The sequence below is a fragment of the Pyrus communis genome, chromosome 16, assembly GCF_963583255.1.
Source record: "Pyrus communis chromosome 16, drPyrComm1.1, whole genome shotgun sequence".
NCBI classification, from domain to species: domain Eukaryota; kingdom Viridiplantae; phylum Streptophyta; class Magnoliopsida; order Rosales; family Rosaceae; genus Pyrus; species Pyrus communis.
Genome location: NC_084818.1, coordinates 8,209,815 through 8,229,695, shown reverse-complemented (window position 1 = coordinate 8,229,695; position 19,881 = coordinate 8,209,815). Strand labels below are relative to the sequence as shown.

The 19,881-nt window shown below is 34.5% G+C and overlaps 1 protein-coding gene across 1 annotated transcript; it reads right to left on the bottom strand.

Moving 5' to 3' along the window:
- Positions 1 to 1,528: 1,528 nt before the first annotated feature.
- On the bottom strand, positions 1,529 to 3,110 carry LOC137719747 (uncharacterized). Its single transcript, XM_068458777.1, has 2 exons — positions 2,724 to 3,110; positions 1,529 to 1,618 (listed from the first exon to the last, which is right to left on the bottom strand). The coding sequence occupies exons 1-2, from the start codon at positions 3,108 to 3,110 to the stop codon at positions 1,529 to 1,531; spliced, it is 477 nt and encodes a 158-aa protein (XP_068314878.1).
- Positions 3,111 to 19,881: the final 16,771 nt, after the last annotated feature.

The following is a 19,881-nucleotide window of genomic DNA, read 5'->3' as shown; positions in this document are numbered from 1 at the left end:
TACCAGCCAATAGACTAGCCCAAGCCCACGAGGACTGTCCCCTTTTCTTTGCTTCAAAGAAAGAGCAGTCGAGAAAATACCACTGCTTTATAACATGGGCCCAAAGCGAGTCTGGGGAGTGGATAAGTCGCCAACATTGCTTGCTAATAACGCAAGGTTAAACTTTTTTAGGTTGCGAAAGGCCATACCTTCATCTTGCTTTGGCAAACCCAAAGTTTCCCGACTCACCAAATGGATTTTCCTTTCCCCCACCCTTTGGCCCCACAAAAAATTGGCCACAACAACATCAATGTCATTGCAAATGTTGTCAGGGAAGCAGAAAATATTCATTGAGTAGGCAGGGATTGCCTGAGTTACAGCTTTTATAAACACCACATTACCGGCCTGGGATAGAAATCCTTGCTTCCATCCTTGGATTTTTGCCATAACCCTATCTTTCACAAAAGCCAGAGCCTCTTGCTTCGATCCACCCTACGTCGTTGGAATGCCAAAATAATTACCCGGGTCCATAACTTGTGGCATGCCTAGTATAATAACTAACTTATTCTGAATCCCCTCCGAGGTATTGGCCCCGAAGAAAATGGATGACTTCTGCTTGCTTACCTCCTGACCTGAAGTAGTGCAATAGGCATTCAGGATCTGAATAATGTTCTAGCAGTTGAGCGAAGAGGCTCGGAGGAAAATAAGGGTGTCGTCAGCAAACAATAGGTGGGAAAGAGTTGGCCCCTGCATGCTCAAATGGATACCCTCAAGGAAGCCACCATCAACTGCACCTTGAATTAACCTTAACAGGATATGCGTGATAATGAGGAAAAAGGTATAAAGATAGAGGGTCTCCCTGCCGAAGCCCTCGTGAAGGTTTAAAACGTTTCCCAAGTTGCCTATTCATAAGAACCAAAAAATCCACCGTGGAGACACAACCCATTACCATATTTATCTACCATCGCTTAAAGCCCATTCGGACCATAATTGCCTCCAAAAGAATCCCACTCGATCATATCATATGCCTTGTTTATATTAATATTCATTGCAAGATCAAATTTTGTTTTCATCTTTCGGAGCTTAAGGAAGTAGAAAACCTCATGGGTAACCAGGATTTTGTCCTGAATTTGGCGGCCCTCCACAAATGCATTTTTGGCCAAAGAGATGATTCCAGGCCGCCAATGCTTTAATCTGTTTGCCAGCAGCTTAGAATTTTTTTATATGAATAGTTGCATAGGCTTATTAGCTTGAATTAACCTACTGAGGTTGGGTTTGCAGACTTCGGGATAAGTACGATGTGAGTGGAATTCAGCTTCCTCAAGTCCATCCTCCCATCTGCAAAGTCTTCCACCAGCCCATGCACATCATCCGCGACAATATCCCAAAAAGATTAATAGAAAATCCCCTGAAGACCATCCGGGCCTGGCGCCTTCAATCCCTCCATTTGGAACGCCGCCTCCTTAATTTCATGAATAGTGATTGGTCTAGTGAGGTGAGAGTTCATTTCCTTTGAGATAGAAAGATGAATGCAATCAAGAACCTGACCTCACTCCCTCTGGCCCCCAGACGTAAAGAGGTCGGTGAAATGGTCCTGAACCACTTGGTTAATTCCCACAGTATCCTCCCGGCACTCACCCTGCCCATCTTGCAGTTTCTCAATTCTATTAAAACATCTTCGTTGGATGGTGGTTTGATGGAAGAAACGTGAATTAGAATCCCCTTCTTTTAGCCATTTAATTCGAGAATGTTACTGTAAGGCTAACTCATCCTGCTCCTCCAAGTTATCAATAACAGCAAAAGGGATGCGAATCTCATCCACTTTCTACTCTCACTCTTCTTGGAGTTGCCCCAACCGAGACAAAATTGTTAAAGAAATCAACCCCATCTCATTAAAAGACCTACACAAATCTAGAATAAAGAATTGTAGAACATTCACTAAGGTTGGTTAGCTAGATTATCCAAGTTAAAGTAGTACTTTGTAGAAATGACTAGAATGCTGTTTCTTAAGTTGGTGGAAGAGTCTAGAAGAATGGTGAGGTTTCCACCAACATGCAAGATTAGTGTAGATAATTCTAGCTTAGGAAGTTAGTGGAATTATCTAGATATCTCTAGCATGGTGTGTCCATGCTTCTCCAAGGTTCCATCCATGCCTATAAAAGGAGAAGGCATCCACACCATTTGTATCAACAAATCAACAACAAACCAAGCAAGCTTGTAATCAAGCAAGCAAGCAACCAAGTGAGAGTGAGAAGAAAGAGTAGTCTTGTAAGAGTGTGAGTGGTCTAGAGTTTGTCTCTAGAAAGTGAGTGAGTGTCATAGCTTCCCAAGAGTGTCCTTGATAGTTTGTGTTGTAATATTTTGTGTGTGTAATACAAGTAATTTGTTTACTTGTATTGTCTCTCCAACACTTGTGCTAGACTTGTGTACTCTAAATTCTCTCCCAACAAAAATGACCTCGATCTCCTCACTGGCGCTCTTAAATTTTCTCCTACTCCATTTCATGAGGTTTCCCTTACATGAGTTTTGGTGACGCAGCCATCTAACAACCCTACATCCTCCGCCCTGCGTACTCCAACTCCTTTCGACCACCTCCCTACATCCTTCCTCCTTAGCCCAGAAAGCCTTGAACCAGAAAAGCTTTTTCCTTTTTTCCCATGGGGGCTTCTTATTGACGATGATTAGGCAGTGATCAGAGCCCCTCACAATGCAATATGGCTGACAGTGGTCGAATGCCAACGGACCTGCCAACTACCATTCGCAATCCTCCGGTCAAGCCTTTGTTGGACGAGGCCATTGTTTCTAGTGCCCCTCCAAGTGTATTTTGGACCGCAAAACCCGAGATCAAGAAGTTCCATATTTGTCATAAATTCGTGAAGAAAACGAGGTCTAGTGTGGAAGTCATCACAGCCACCGTGCTTCTCAAACTCCCACAGAATCTCGTTCATATCACCACCACAAAACCAAGGGCCCTCTATCGGATTCCACACGGAGGACAACCAACTCCAGAACTCCCATTTTTCGGCTCGGTATAGGGTACCATATATCCAGGACGCGTGAATCCACTCGCATTCCCCAGCTTCCCGAATCGATGTGTGAATTATGTTTTTTGATGCAAATAAAACTTGCATCTCGGTACATTTTTTAGAGCTGCATAATTCTAAAATAAAACTTGCATCTCGGTACATTTTTTAGAACTACATAATTCTACAAACAGTATAGTTATAGATTATTTATTGTCAAAACTCGATCATTTGGTATAGTATTGGATTCTTAATACACCTTCTATGCATAAAACTGGTAATTACCACCTTCACTAAATTTTAAACTTTCATTTATACAGAATGGGGACTCAAACTTTGAAAATCTTCTAAGATTATGGCTAAGTTCAAATTTTGATAGTAATATGCAAAAGCAGGACATGCAAGCGTTTACGATATGCATCGGGGTTTTTTAACTGGCCTTTGTCATGACGGTTCTTCCACGGAAGAAATAGGAAGAATATACAGTCCACCCAAATTCAAGAACTGCACATCGTATAAGCTTTCATCATCTTGATTTACCTATAAATGGTCTCTTCGATCTCTTGGCCCAATATGAGATATACAAATATATCACACACAGGCAGCATAGCTCAAGAAGAAATTCTACATATCCAAGTTTGGGCCTTCATAACTTCCATTTGTTGATATTAAACAGAGTAAAGGGTCTTTTCTATTGGGCTAACTTTGTTAAAGGAATTCCTTCGATATGGCTTAAAATTTTTAATTTGAGGATCGGACACAGGTTAAAGTACAATTGATGTCATGTTTTTAGGGTTAGTCTTTGTTACCTTTATAAAAAAAAACATAGTGGTACTTTTTTATTTGGTCGATGATTTTGTAGCGTAATTACGTTCACGCATATAACAATCTATTTTGATAGTCTGATAAAACGTTCGCAACGTAAATATTTATGTTATCACAATCTTATAAAACGGTGGTATTCTATGTTATTAATTATTATAACCTACTATTATTAGGTAACATTGCCCAGTAAACTTTGTTGTAACACAATTGAGCTTTAAGGTAGGGAATGCAAAAGTGAATGATGACATCCACTAATAATTTTACTAAAACAAATGGTACCAATACAGTTTTTAGGCAAAGGGTACGGTATTAAAGAATTAAATAAAACAATATCATTCAACGCACCTGATTCATAAAACTTGATTCAAATTTTTACCCTATCGCAATAAAATTAAATGAAGGATGATATGACTAATTAGCCAATGGTTTAGTGACATTTCTCTCTATTTTTAAGTGAAATGTTTTAAGTTCGATTAAGTAAATGGCGAGTTCAACATCAATTATAACAACTATCTTATTGTTAAACTTTACCCAAGTACTTTGTCTCTTAGTATAAATATATATATATTTATATTTAAAAAATGATGGGAAGACCATTTTTGTACTATATTGATGTATCATTTGATGTGACAAATGATGTGTACATGTCACATTAATTAATGAATTTATCACATTAAATGTTTGTATGAATCACTTGCCACATGAAATGATACATTAATGTGGTATAAATATGTGGTTTTCCCAATGTTTAAAGTATCTGCGAAATTTGTTGATATTTCTATGAAAATACCCGTAAAATAAAAAATCGATATGGAAAGGGGGGAGGGGGTTTGAAATGCAAGTTTCACCCGATATCAGGGAGATATAGGAGTATGAATAAATATCGATGATATTTACCAATTCATTGCAAAAAATTACTACAACCCATTGTAGATTTTAAACTTTTAAATTTTATTTTGAGAAATTTATCTCCAATTTCGACTAGATCTGAATGAGTTGATATACCCATCTCATTACAAATTTTCATAATTTTTTTTATCAAAGGTAACTGATATCGATACACATATAAATATTTTCAACACCAAGTATTCCCAGCATTAATTCTAAAAAAATGGTATATGACTTATATCCAGTTATAAGCAATGGGGGTCTTAGCACAAAAACCAAGCATGTGCATGCGCTAAAAATGAAACGAGAATGTTATGAAATTCAATTTCACTGATAGTTACCACTGCATAAACTAATTGAGCAGGTACACCTCTTACAAAAGCAAAATAAAATAGTAAACCTGGTACACGTTTTTTCTTCCTCGTTCACAGCCTGACTATTAAATTTGACCGCCCTGTGTTGAATTAGACAAGCTTTAACAGGCAAAAACTGCTCTTAACTTAGTAATTAACCATCTAATTAATTAGGGCCGCCCCTGGAAAGAGAGTTCTGAGCTAGGGTGGTTTATTCCTGTTTATTTTATTTTATTTTATTTTATTTTATTTTATTTATTTTTTTAAATAAAACAGATCGATAGATTCATTCATAGCAAGGGGACAAACAACAGTTCATCCACAGATTACAAAATAGCTTCTTCAAAAAGCAAATCTGAAATAAGGTCTGGTGGATCCTCAGATCAGTTACAATTAGAAGCCAACAGGAGAGTAAAGGGGTAATGGAATAGCTCACATGCTTGCTCGCTATGATTTATCTGTAATTGCAGAGTTTGTCAACGTAATTAATCCGGTTCTTATAAAAATGTAGATCCAAGTACATCGTTAATAAAACCACGGAAAGTGATCCAGGTGAGCTCAAATGCCTTTAGTCTTTCCTGAACCTACTGGGGATTAGTCTTATCTTTCAGAGTGTGAGATGCCTCAAGATTCGCCCCAAAAAAAAAAAAAAAAAAAAAAAAAAAAAAGAACATTGTTATTAGAGCCGGATATGCAAATTTCTTTGAGTATGTGGTACTTAAAAAATGTAGAAATAGAGAGTTCTCTGCGTTTAGTCACATATGGATATTGAATTCATTTTCCCTTTTTAACTTTCTCTTATATTTACTAGCACGTATAAATTTGAAAAAGTGGTCACTTTGTACTACTGTTAGTGATATTCCTTTTCATTTGTAGATGATAGGTCTTTGGTTCGATTCTTACCAAAAATGAATTTGAACCACATTATTGCTAGATCATTATGAGGCTAAGCTCACTATCTCCCCTTTAATGTAGATAATATCGTTTGTTCTCTTTTCCATCCTTCACCAGTTTCTGTTAAACTAGTATATACCCACGCACGAGTGTGTGTGAATTTTTTTATTTTATTTTCTTTAAAATTGAAGGAGAGAGGAAGAGAGTGAGAGAGAACATGAGAGAGTGGAGTGAAAATTTTGTTTTGTGAAATTATGTTACTATCTTTAACTTTCTTGTTATGATAGAAGACTACTTTTCACTCTCATTTAGTTAACAAAAAAAAAATTCTATTAATATTTAGTTTAAATAAGCATGCCCTTAATGTATTGTATCTACTCACTAAACCTCTCGATCTGTATTTCATTTTTAATTAGTTTATCATAAAAATTTATTGCTTAACCCTTATCCAAACATGACCATTACTTTCACTTGTTTTGAATTCCAACCCGATGTGAACACTGATTATTTTATGACTCCAATCTGTTAGTGTAGTTGTCCCAAGAAAATAAACAATAGAAAAAATAGGTCTTGGAAGAAGATTACTTTTCACTTTTTTTGGTTGACAAATTTTTTATTTATTAATATGCAGTTTAAATAAGCATGCCCTTTATGTATTGTATCTGCTCACTAAACCTCTCGATCTGTATTTCATTTTTAATTAGTTTATCATAAAAATTTGTTGCTAAACCCTTGTCCAAACATGACAATTACGTCCACTTGTTTTGAATTCCAGCCCGATGTGAACACTGATTATTTTATGATTCCAATTTGTTAGTGTAGTTGTCCCAAGAAAATAAACAATAGAAAAAATAGGTCTTGGAATAAAAAAAATAAAGGATTGGTCAAATGGAAGAAGAAATCTATCTTTTGTTTTTGTATAGACACCCGATCCACGTTGTATGGTTCCAAGTCAATTCTGGAAGAAACGAAGCAAAGTAGCTTACAATTGTTTTTTATTTTTAACAAACGATATTATTTATATTAAAAAAATAATGGATTTATATTTTTAACCACATTAATGATTGTTAATAGTGTTTGCTAGGCTTTTTCTTTTGTGGTATTATCAATAGACTATTTTTTTTCTTTAATTCTTTTTACATGAACTTATTATCAATTCTTTTAGTAAAAATATCAATAACTACATAATATTATCAACTATTATGATAAACGTATGATCCTTTAATTCGTTATTCAAAGTATTAAGTTATTAAGGTAATGTTAGGGAGATCAAATTTTTAAACTAAATTTTGTGAAACAAATGATGTGGATGTTGATGATTGGATTATTACTTAAGTGTTGATTAACGTGCTTATTTCCTATTGTTGACACATCATTTGGTTTAAAATTTTGGTATTCCTAGCATTGTCCCAGTTATTAACTTGCCAAAGTAATTACACTAACACGTAACTTAAAAGATTCCAAGTTTCAATAATGTGTTGAATAATTATAAGTAGACCAATTTTTTAGACCAAATTTGCAAACCATGTGATTTGTCATCAATAAGAAATAAGCACGTTATCAAAACTTAAGCAATAATTCAATCATCAACAATTACGTCATATAAATTACAAAATTTGATTTAAATAGACAGTCTCCCTAGCATTAGTCTTACAATGTGCTACCTGGGTTAGAATCTAGCAAGACATTCACATGCCATACTTAATTAACATACTTCGTAGAACTAATCAAATGTAATCTCAAGACGGATTCATGTAATTATAAAATGAAAACCAGGTAGCACATTGTTTTGGGCAAACCACACAATTGTAAGGAATATATATACCTCCTCTAACAAAGACGGGATTATGACATTAAATATTCAAATAAGTTAAACTAATTAACCTAGCAAAAGGTACTATACTGTACTCTAGTGATTACTTCAAGATAAGCAAGCAACAATCAACTATGCTGATACTAGTTAAGTGATTGGATAAACGTTCATGTCCCAATGGATTGTTCTTCAAAACCCTATGAATCAAAAGGCGTATTAAGGTCATTTGACTGTACTCTAGTGATTACTTCAAGATAAGCAAGCAACAATCAACTATGCTGATACTAGTTAAGTGATTGGATAAACGTTCATGTCCCAATGGATTGTTTTTCAAAACCCTATGAATCAAAAGACGTATTAAGGTCATTTGATAAAATGACAAATGACCAGTAATGTGTCAGCTGATTCCCACTAATGAAGATTCGATAATTACAAGAATAAATCATAACTATCCACATGCACCATGTGTGTTGATGATTTAACTAGATCGCCATTAGATAAGTTGTCGGACTGTAGAGTGACAATGTTAAACGAAAAAGTTATACAAATGTTCTTTTAAATTAACATTTCACGATCGTACAAATAGTCATAACCAATCACTTAAAGTGTACACATTAATGATTCAATTTGTCGTTATTAGATTTAAACACCTTCTTTAATTTTCTATTTTCTTTCGATTGAACTGTGTTTTAGTAAGCATATCTATCACTATAAGCATCTAATGAAGACTCGAGTGAAGGTGAATTGAAATAATTAAGCTCTTGGCCTTTAGCCAAAAGGGCAGGCTAGCATCAAATAATAAGCCTTGAAGATAGTTGAAATTTGTAAGTGTAGGAAGGTTTAAAAAGTTTGTTCTTTCAAGGAAAAACCCTTATTAAAAAAAAAAAAAATTAAAAAAAAAAAATCATGATCTCATTCATCATGGAGGGCGGGGCGTGACGTCAAGATTTAAAATGGTAAAATGGTACTAGGTTGTTTGCCATGAGCAGGACAGGTCGTACATATGTTCCGTTAAAATTATCATAGTTATAAAAATGGTGCGGAAGTTTGTTGGCCACCTGAAGATTTTTCAAAAGATTGATGATAGCCGCTTAAACCTTGAATTCTTAGTTATGTTTATAAATACACTAAAACTAAAATTAGATTCTTAGTGGTTATTGTGGCCCACCAAATTGGCCCCACTTAAGTATTGCTCTAGTACTAATTGGTGGTTGTGTGCAAATTACAATCCAGTCAACACCTGATTAAGGTTATGTTTGGGAGTTTACAAGTTTCAGGGGTTGAGGTTACAAAGAATTGAACATAAAATGAAAGATATGAGGGATTACAAAAGTCCTTTATGACAGTTACATAGGCAAGCGAAATTGATTTGCAAATCTCTACTTGGAATGTGTCATTTATAAATTCCTCTTGCATAACTTTGTAATCATTAAGGAGGAGTGCATTTCTTAATCCCTCCTGTCAACTTTTGCGGTACATTTCTTACTAACTTGATCAACTTGGCAATCGCTTACCCCAAAAAAGCCTAAAGGAGAATCATGTGTTCTCCTCTTTAAGATATCCGAGCCAGAAAGCATGTCTTATGGAGGGATGGCAGTAGGTTGACTGAGAGTTGAAAAATAAAGGTTTTAAGGTGAATTTTGGAATTCACTCGTAATAGCATGTGTTATAAAGAACAAAAGAGTAAATTTAGGTATAAATTCAAACGATCAGTTGCTTGACAAGTAAGATCGACACTAGCAATTACCCTAAAGATTGGTCTTGTGAAAGCGAGCAAATGTTGCTAAGTTTAGCATACCGTGTGATCCGTGGTCAAAAGTATAATAACGTCTCATGTGGTACCCGAATGGCATAAAGGAGAAAATTTAAGATATCACTAATATGTGATGAAATATACACATACATATTGCTGCAAAGCCATCCACTTGTCATATTTTCCCATCCACTTTTAATGAAAATTTTATTAATACTAGCATTTGCCTACACACTTTGTATGTATGAACACATTTTTTTAGAAAATGAGAAGGAGAGAGGGAGAGGGAGAGAATTGCAGGGGGGGAGGGAGGTTTTTTTTTTTTTTTTTTTTTTTTTTAAATTTAATTTTAATTTTAATATTGGAGGTATTTTAACATCATCGGTAGGTGATGCTTCAATAAAAAACAGTAAAATTTGAACTTGTGAAATTACATTATTGCCCATTATTTTTTTGTATGATAGAATACAAATTTATCTTTTCATCCTGTTTTGATTAACAAAGAGGGGTTTATTAATTAGTTGAGATATTTAGCTTTTTATAAAATGACTACTAAGCCCGAATAAAAAGCCATACAAACAAAATGGAAAAGAAATGAAAAGGAAAAAAAAGAAAAGGAAGAGCCCAAAGCCTCTTATCTCTTCCTTCCCTGTTTCTCTCTTTAAACCCCCTGCTCTCTCCCTTTCTTTCCAAATCAATTCTGGCTCTATTACTGATAGCTGGGAAAGATTTGCAACGGATATGGTGTGGGGCTTCAGTTCTTGACAAGAATGTTCAAAAGTTTGAAATCTCATAGTTCTTGATAATAACGGTCTTTATATTTGGATCTGGTGCGGGAAGAGAGGAAGAGAAGAAGAGAAATGGAGAAAAAATTTGCCCGGTGGTAGGAGAGCAAGAGTTGTTGTCGGCCGGTCTGGTGGTGAGTTTGGTTGATGTCGGCTAATGAGTTCCAACGCTACCGTTAAGTGGCTGTTGAATTTGTCATTTTTTCTCCATCTTCAAATTTTGTTTTAAATTTTAAAAATAGGGGTATTTTACGAATAACAGTGAGTGGGAAAAGAGAATTAGATTTTTTACATTTTTTAGGATGTTTTAAAAAAAATAAGACAAAATGGTGGGTCTCTTTTTTTTTTTTTTGGTAAATTCTGCCTCTCTCTCTCTCTCTCTATATATATATGTATATATATATATATAGCAACAGTAAATAAATTCCAAACAAACCTAACTCCACAAGGACAAAGAAATCATCTTCTTCCTTCCTAAATCCACAAGGACAATGAATAAGAAATACGATAAACTTTTCAATCCTATAAATACTTTCTTCTTTCCTGTGTTACAACACTTTTACAAGTTCACGATGATTTCTTTTTTTTTTATATTTACTATTATTAGGAAAGGGAGAAGAGTTTGAAACTATTATAACAATATAGAAGACAAGGAGTTTCGAACCTGCAACTGCATAGGTAGAGATTATTACAAATTCATGATGATAAACTACATCATGTTTGCTGATAATAACAGAACTAACGCTAATTTCCAAATCCAATATTTTTTTATCGCTAACATAATAATTAAAATTCTATTCACATGTCTGGAGCTAGGGAGTTAAAAGTTTTCTTTAGCGCCCAAGGGGTGGACGTTAACCTCTAGTTATATTTGAGAAAATAACTTACACATGCTAAATTCAAGTTATATATGTCTTATACTTTAAATTCATTTGAAGGAGCATGAATAATATGGAAAATGTGTTTCTACCTCTTCTGTAGGAAGGAGCATGAATAACTAAGCATCATGATTGTAGTTATGAAAATGGAGGCCTAATTTTTGGCAGGAGCGCATGTTGGGAGGCTAGTAATGCATTATAAAATTTTGAAAATACATGATTGCAATTAAAAATGGAGGCTTACCTTTTGTTTTATTCAAGCAGTATTTTACAAAATTTATCTAAACTACGAAAAATAAAACTTAAACTTAAGTGTTGACCAAGTCGAGGTCTACAAAATAAAGGCTTATTGGTATTACTATTTATCGTTTATGAAAAAAATAAATTTTAGTAACAAGTTCATGATAGTATACAATTAAGTAAGGGTGAGTGCAATATGATGATTTTTTTTTTTTTTTTTTTTTTGTCAAGGCAATATGATGATTTGGACAATACGTAATTTGATTAACTAAGTGAATTGCTGATAAACAATGACGATGACAGACATTGGCGGTGGTGACAGCATAGATAAGAATAGATGATCACCAATCATGATTTTAATTGGTCGATTAACTATTTCCCAGATGGCAATCATATCATTATCTTACTTTTAAGTCATCTCTAATACAAAACCTATGTTTTATAATATTTAAGACAAAATTAATTTTATAATTATAGGAAGGCTATTACATAATAAAGTGTTGTTAAAAAAAGTTTTTTGACTTAGTTATTCTTAATAAAAATTGTGTGCATACAAAGAACCACGTTAGTATAGTAGAACATTTTAAGATGTAATATTGAAAAAAGAGAAACACTTAATTTCTAAAAGTTAGTACATGTATGTAAAATAAATCATCGTCCCATACAACTTTAAAGAAATATTTTATTTTTATCTTGAATTTTTATTTGTAAATTGCATATTTTTTTTACTTATTGACCTATTATATGTGCAGGCAAGTTTTTTAAGATGAAACCTAGAAGAAATTATAGCTTATTATGTGCAACATGGAGTTTACTTCTATATACAACTGGTCTGAGTTGGGATCTTAATTTTGTACATGAAAATTATTCCTTTATAGAATATCACTATAGTGAGTTTCTACTCTTACCTATATTTTTATATTTAAATTCAAAGTGCAAAGTTATTGCAAAAGTTGCTAGCATATTTCTAAAACAAAGCTTAGTGTGGTTGCTTCTTTACCTACTCTGATTTATTGGAGAGATTAGATTATGAAGATATTTTCAGCTGGTATTCACTCAAGGAACAAAGCATGTAAATGGACCAGATTCGGGTCAACACTTCTTCAACCAAGCAAAATGAGATAATAAGGGAAGGAGGATCTTAATGCATTCAAATTAATGCCCCTACATGTTCAATGAGAGATATGCTGCCCTTGATTTAGTGAGAAAACAACTAATTAGGAGAAAAAAAAACTAATTAAAACAAGTCGTCTTTAGAGCGCATGGTTTTTAGTCATATGGTTGTGGGCACAAATGTGATGAATTTTCCTAGTAATTAGGGTTTTCCTCTTCAACTACCGCGTCCACACTCTTCCCTTTCCTCTTAAATTGAAATAGTAATATCGTTTTGTATATTAAAAAAAAGGGAAATGTTATTAGCACTTCAAAATTTCATTTTACACTCATTACAAATGTATTTTTCTTTCTAATTATAGAAAGTTTGGAGTGCTAATTGTGATTTTTGAAGTGCTAATAGCAATTTCCTAAAAAAAATATCAAATGTATATAGAAGCGAGTCAACTCAGCAACAATTTTAATAATCATGCACCTTGAAAATGAAACTATCAATTGCTTTATTTTTATTTATGATAAATCTAAGAAAAGATTTCTAGCACACAATAATTCCTGAAATATTAAAACTTTTTGTCCTTGATTAGTGTGATGAAATCAGCTTCATGGTTATGGTTATCCATGCACACTCTTTGAAAATGGTAACCTTCCTTCCATAGCTTTGATAACTCAAGCGTATATACATTATGCATGCATGAAATCTATTGAGAAAGAACACCTCCTATATTGTATTTTTTGGGTATTTCAGGAGTTCAAATTAACTGTGAGATTTTTTTGTTCAGAAATGAACACGTTTTTTAATTTTCTGATTTAATTGCTGCAGCAAACTAATTAGAAGGGAAATCCCAAAAACAAGTCTTATATTTTTGGAGGTGTGTTTTCACTAAATCAGTGCTCTTTAAGATTCGTGTGTACCCAACAAATTTAGTGAGTTGATGGCTGTTGCATATAAAGCTAAATTGGGACTCTAATACATTAGGATGGTGGGTTTCAAAAATTTAAGAGTATGAAAATTAGTATTCATTCTTTATGTTCTAGGTCCATATGTAAAACGAAAGAGCTAGCCCCTCCTCCTAATCGATTTCCAGCTTAGTTTTCTCTGAGGCCAGTTGTCTTGATAGAATTATTCTCCTTAGTTTGGGGAGATTCAATTTAAATTTGTAAACTCTCGTAAGAAAATGAGTGATTTTGGATTGTTTGAAAAAATGGGCCTAAACGAAAAAAGAACAATTGAGTAAAAGAAAAATGCATATGCTGCAAGCCCTCTGCTTCTCATCCAAGAAGACAGTCACACGACTCACACATCGTATAAAAATATTTTACAGAATGCAGCTACTCTTTCTTTTTGCATGACAAAGTTATGCATCATACAACCATAGAGAGCTAATTATAATTTACAATTTTCAGGTTTGATGTGGTTTTCAAAATTTTATGTATGGATTTAATTTTCTCGGGTTGTACCTTAAGGTTTTGAAACTTTATTAATTTATACATTTTGTCCATTTGAACGTCTAATTGTTATAATAATAAATGCAAGCCCTTTTTCTTCTGCAACACCTTTGTTTATTATGTCTATTCTTTTCTTTAAATTTATTCAGTCTAATGACATGAATTAAATAAGGGGTATGCGAGGGGCAAAAATAATGTGCAAAATTGGCTATTTTTGTTCTTCGCCGATATATTCATAAATTGAACTGTCGATTTTTCTGCAAAAAATGGTATATAACAACATACCCAATAACTTTACTTCAAAGTTCCAAACTATTCTTCTTCTCCAAACCCTCCAACTCCAATCCCCAATCCCCAATTGCCACCAACCACCACCAGTACGCTTGATGCTGTCATCATCCAAATTTTTATAGACATTCGACATTGAGACCCCACAAGGTTGGATTTCTCCATCCGCCACCGGGAGGAGGTGAAGTTGAGTGGAGATTGTTGGTGTATTAAATTGGATCCGAACCTATGATTGATTGAGTTAAATTGAAAATCTTCAAGCAATAATACTCTAGGTATTCGGACTCATGAACATTTCTGAATATACGTCAATCTTTCTTGTTGTCATAGATTAAATACATGGTGTATCACAACCATACGTACACAAAGTTCTATGCATCTACCGGTCATGGTAGTACTCCCCCAACGACGTCGTGTCTATATAAGCACGTCAAACAATAAACCTTTCCTCACCTGTTCTCTCTCTCTCTCGCTCTCTCTCTCTCTAGGCTTACTAAGAATAGATCTTCACCATTAGTACAGCTTCTTCTTCTTCTCTTATTCTGTATATATAAGTTTGCATTTGATTGTTTAATTCTTCCAACTTTTCTTTCTTTTCCTTCTTGTTGTTGGTGGTGGTGGTGTTCTTTCTTTCTTCTTCAATTCTTAGTGGTTCACATCTAAACTCCCAAATAACTCACAGTACGTAATCTGATTCTGACCCACAAGTCTTTCACACCCATGGAATCTATGAATTACACAAGTAGTTGGCGCCGTGTTGTTACCTTGTGCTAATTCTTTTCTTTTTTCATGAAGTTAATTTTTAATTTCTCAGTCGTTGAGAATCGTATATTCTGTTAGGGTTCCCAGGGCCTCAGGTCATTGGATCCACTTACCACATCAACCAATGCTTGTGGCTGACGTACACAAAACATCAATTGCTCCCTTTTCTTTTTTCCATATATTTTCTTCATATATTTTTATTTTTTTTCCCTTGCTATTTCGATCATATATTATCTTTCTTCCTTTGGATGATGGTCGTCCAAGTTCAATCTGTACCTTGAGAGAAAAATTGATGATGCAGTCATTGTTTGCGGGTGCAGCATCACCAAGATTCTTAAGTGAGTAGTGTGACATGATCTAATTGATTTAGTTATGCCAATCGGCTTGCGGAGTTGAGAATCTTGATGATGCTGCATCAGCAATGGATGACTATACTCCCGCAGAACTGATAAAGGTCAAGTTTTCAGCATCCAAAACCAACAAGGTAATAAACTCTTTCCAATCATCAGCCGTTAATATTCCATATCGTTGTTTCTTAAACATAACTTGGTTAATTTTTCTTGATCATGTTCTAACGAGTATCATCATTAAAGCTTAAAAAAATATATGATATTATCCTTGCCTTTGTGTTCCATTATATATATGGTTTTTCGATGTGTAGATCTAGTGGGTAACTGCAATTACTTTAGGATTTTGTTTGTCATGGAAAGAAGAATTTCTGGGTGATTCTGCTTTTGGAGTTCTCTATTGGTGAGTCATATATTTGGAATTTTATGGATCTATAATTTTGGGAGTTCCTGTAATAAGAAAAAATCCATTTGAATCAAAATATATAGGTGGTGGCCGTCATGTGGTTCAGTGATTCAGGTTTTTTAGAGTACTCTTCAATATGATATATCACTATTCTCAATTGAAAACTTGATATCACCTGTGAAGGCTCTGACTCAATCATGAGTTCTCTTTCTTCCAAAGAATACAACCACGTGTCATCATAGTACTCCCAAAAAATTTCTCCGATTTCTAAATCATCCTGAGAAAATTCTGAGCTAAGCAGTTACTGTATATCCAAATGGTTTAAAAGCAAAAAAGACAGATGTTGCCTCATCTTTCCAACATAGAGGGATTATACATATATGTGTGTGTCTATACATATACATATATATTCTTTGCAGTAATAAGATGGATTTCCGGATCATAAGCATGTGCTATTACCTGAAGAGCTGAGCTTCTAGGCCTATTTCACAATTAGTTATCACCTTCAAGACCTGCCGGATCTGGCAGCATGCCACTAGCAAATACCTATTAATTAGCATGTGAGTTATGGATTCTTTCAATCACTTATTTTTTTATTTAGCGTCACTTCCTTCTACATCACTTGCTATAAAGTACTTTGGAAAATCGTAAACATGTACATGTCTAACTGATACCATATAATCAAGCAGCTAGCTATAGCTCCAATTCATATTCTTTAACGGCTCCATCTTTACATGTTAGGGCTGGTCGATAGTACTCCAAATACCATGCACGCACATATAAAGCCAGGTAATGCACGACAGAATCCCCGACATGCAAAACAAGACAAACGTAGAGTCGCAGAGGCTGGAACTCTCTTTTGGTAGAAAGCCTCTGCTGGAACTCAGAACTCAGAAGAGCAAAAGATAATTATTCTACTCTACATATACAATATAAAATATCTGTGCATGTCTTGTTTTCCCCATAGACAATTGTACGACAGACACACACATACACACATACAGTACGTATTCAAAGAAGCATCTTCATGGAGGAATGAAAATTGATGATGTTCTAGATTAAATTGCGATTATTTTTTGATTGAATATTGTCCAGTATTAAGTAATGTATTGGAAGATTATTTGGCTTCAACGATGGAAGAATGGCATAGTTTGTAACTTCAGAATTTATCCTATGTAATTTTACAAACGCTTGCCTACTACCTTTAATTTTTGTAGAGCATTTTTGTTAAGTATGATATTTAAGCAACCATGGCTAACGTTGATCAGAAGAGAGGCACCAATATTGTTTTAAACCCCACAATCTTATTAAGATAAAAATAGAAATACACATGAGGGGGACATAAAGCCAAACATCATTGATGGAAATAACATAGCAAGTAACACGATAAGGGAACCCCACTTACAAAGAAAACATATGAAAAAAATCATTTGAAACGATAACTGGTAGAAGCAGAAAGATCATGAATATAAGCAAACGCTGCACATGAAGAAACGTTGGACCACCAGTAATATGCATCATGATCTGCACCAAAGTTAGCTAAGGCATCGGCTACACAGTTGCCCTCCTGAAAAATATGGGAATAACAAACATGCATATGCCTAATCTACCATAAGCAATTGCTCCAATCAACACACAAATACCAAGGAATAGAACTAGGAGATTTTACGTGGTGAATCATCGTAGTTGAGTCCGTCTCCAACCAAATGTGATGCTATTCACGCACCCAGGCAATTCGAATAACCTCAATTACAGCAAGAACCTCAGCTGCAATCGAACTACAAAAATTTGTGGACAACGCAAAAGCACCCAAAGCAATACCTTGAGAATCTTGAAATACACCACCATAACCTGCATGGCCTGTAGACTTGAATGACCCATCAACATTTACCTTGATCCACCCTACCCTAGGAGGTTTCCATACAAATGTTTATTGGGAAAGTAGGAAATAATCCTAAGGGATGCTCAAGTAAGCTTATTATAAGGAGATGCCTTAATTATATTTATGTTCATAAATAATGTGATGTTGACTAGAGTTATCGAGTCACTATGGCATGACTACATTTATGTTATCTGCTCATCATTTGCTGCACCCGGTGTTAGTGCTTGCCCATAACCAGGGACAGTCTTTATGTGTATGTTCACATCCGTACCGCACGCTCACCTTGGATCCAAGTAGGTGCCAGTACTGTTACACAGGTTGCAATAGGCAACTCCGACTCGTATGTGACCGCGAATAGCGCCAGTCTTCAGGTGATTGTAGCACTAGAGCGTATATTATGATTACACCCATTCCTATCGTACAGGTTGCGTTAGGCAACTCTGACTCGTGTGTCAACATAGATTGATGAGCACCTGATTCTATTATGTTACTGTTGAGATGTTATGATTGGCATATTTTTGGATTTATTGTTGATTTGCATTGATTTCATACTTATATGTAGCATGATTTTCTGGAAACTATACTTGTTTTACGGCGAGGGGTTACAATGTTTTTAGAAAGGTTTTATAAAACTTTATTTTCAGACTCACTCATCCTTGTTTTTCGCCCCTCTAGGATTTAGTAACTGAGCTTTCTTATCGATAAGGATTCTTGGCAAATCTTGATGTAGATGATTACCTTTGATGGTATAATTCTCACCCTATCTTACTGTAATGTACTTATGCTCTGATGTCACGTGTGAAATGGGTTCATTCCCGCTCACAGTGCACACTTATATTTAGGCACTTTTAGGTTTACATTTATTCTCATTTTCCATATCACTACACTTTATGGCTTCGTCACCTTCTAGGTGTCGGCCAGCATAACTCGATTTGGAGTCCTAGTGGACATTTTGGGTTGGGATGTGTCAATAAATATATCAAATGTAACATTTCTAACACTAAATGAATTTATTTAGAAATAAAATTTGATTATCTTGACATGTAAAATATTTTATTGTTGAAATAATTAATGAAATTTACTAAAACCAAGAGAGACAAATGGAAAAGACATAAGATTTCAATCAATGGGGTTGAAAAAAGAGGGATGGGAACCTAATTTATCCAAAAAAATAATAATAGCAATGAGTATATGCATGCTAAGGTTGTAGCAGATCATTAACCCTTACTTCTGCTTTTATGCGTATGCAAAAAACTTGATTGATAACTATTTTTCAAGAAACTAGAGACGTTATATTCTTCAATAATATATGTGGCTTGAACCTTCTTCTACAATCATCTCACACATTTTATGTTTTTATTTGAGTTTTATTGATCATTTTCCCTGTCAATCTAGCTATACAGTCTGACGATTTTAATGCAAGTTTGGTTTATTAAAATTTCAGATCATACATAATCTAAATTAGTTCCATCATTTCTTTTGTTTTCCTTTGATATACTAACAAATTAAAAATCATAAATAATATATTAGATTATCTGACAAGAGAAGTGCATAAGTCTTATGCGCGTTCGCAAATATATTGTTGAAGTTTGTAATGGAAAATTGCTCAACCTTGTACATATGCAACTGGCCGCGAGTCTGCTGTCTCCGTTTTTGGGCCTCCTTTGTATCTTCTCCTTAATTACTTGATACGTGTCCATCCACTTAAATCAGTGTTAAGTTTAACTATATGAAAACACAAAACTAAAAAGAAATAAGAGATACACAAACCAACATGCAACATCAGCAGCCACCGCCACCACTCGTGTCCTCCTTCATCCCCCTTCCATCCCAGGAACTCCCTCCATAGCCACAACCCACCACACCACTCCTCTCTTATAGGCTAGACCACATCTTTTTACCCATATATTACTCATCAAATTTTCAAACATTGTGTCTTTGTTGCCCCAAATTTTCAATTCCAAGAATGGATACGAGATTCCCGCACCATCCCCTAGAACAATAAAAATGAAAGATGAGCTATTCATGTATCTTATGCATGTGGTTCAATATCCTAGTGGATAGGGTGTTGGATTTCTACCCATACGTCCCAGAATTATTGTAATAGTTTTGAATCCTTTCCCTCCTCTTAATAATAATAAATTAAAAAAAAATGTAACTTATGCATTAAAAAATAGGAACTATCACCGATGCTTGGTGGTTCAAG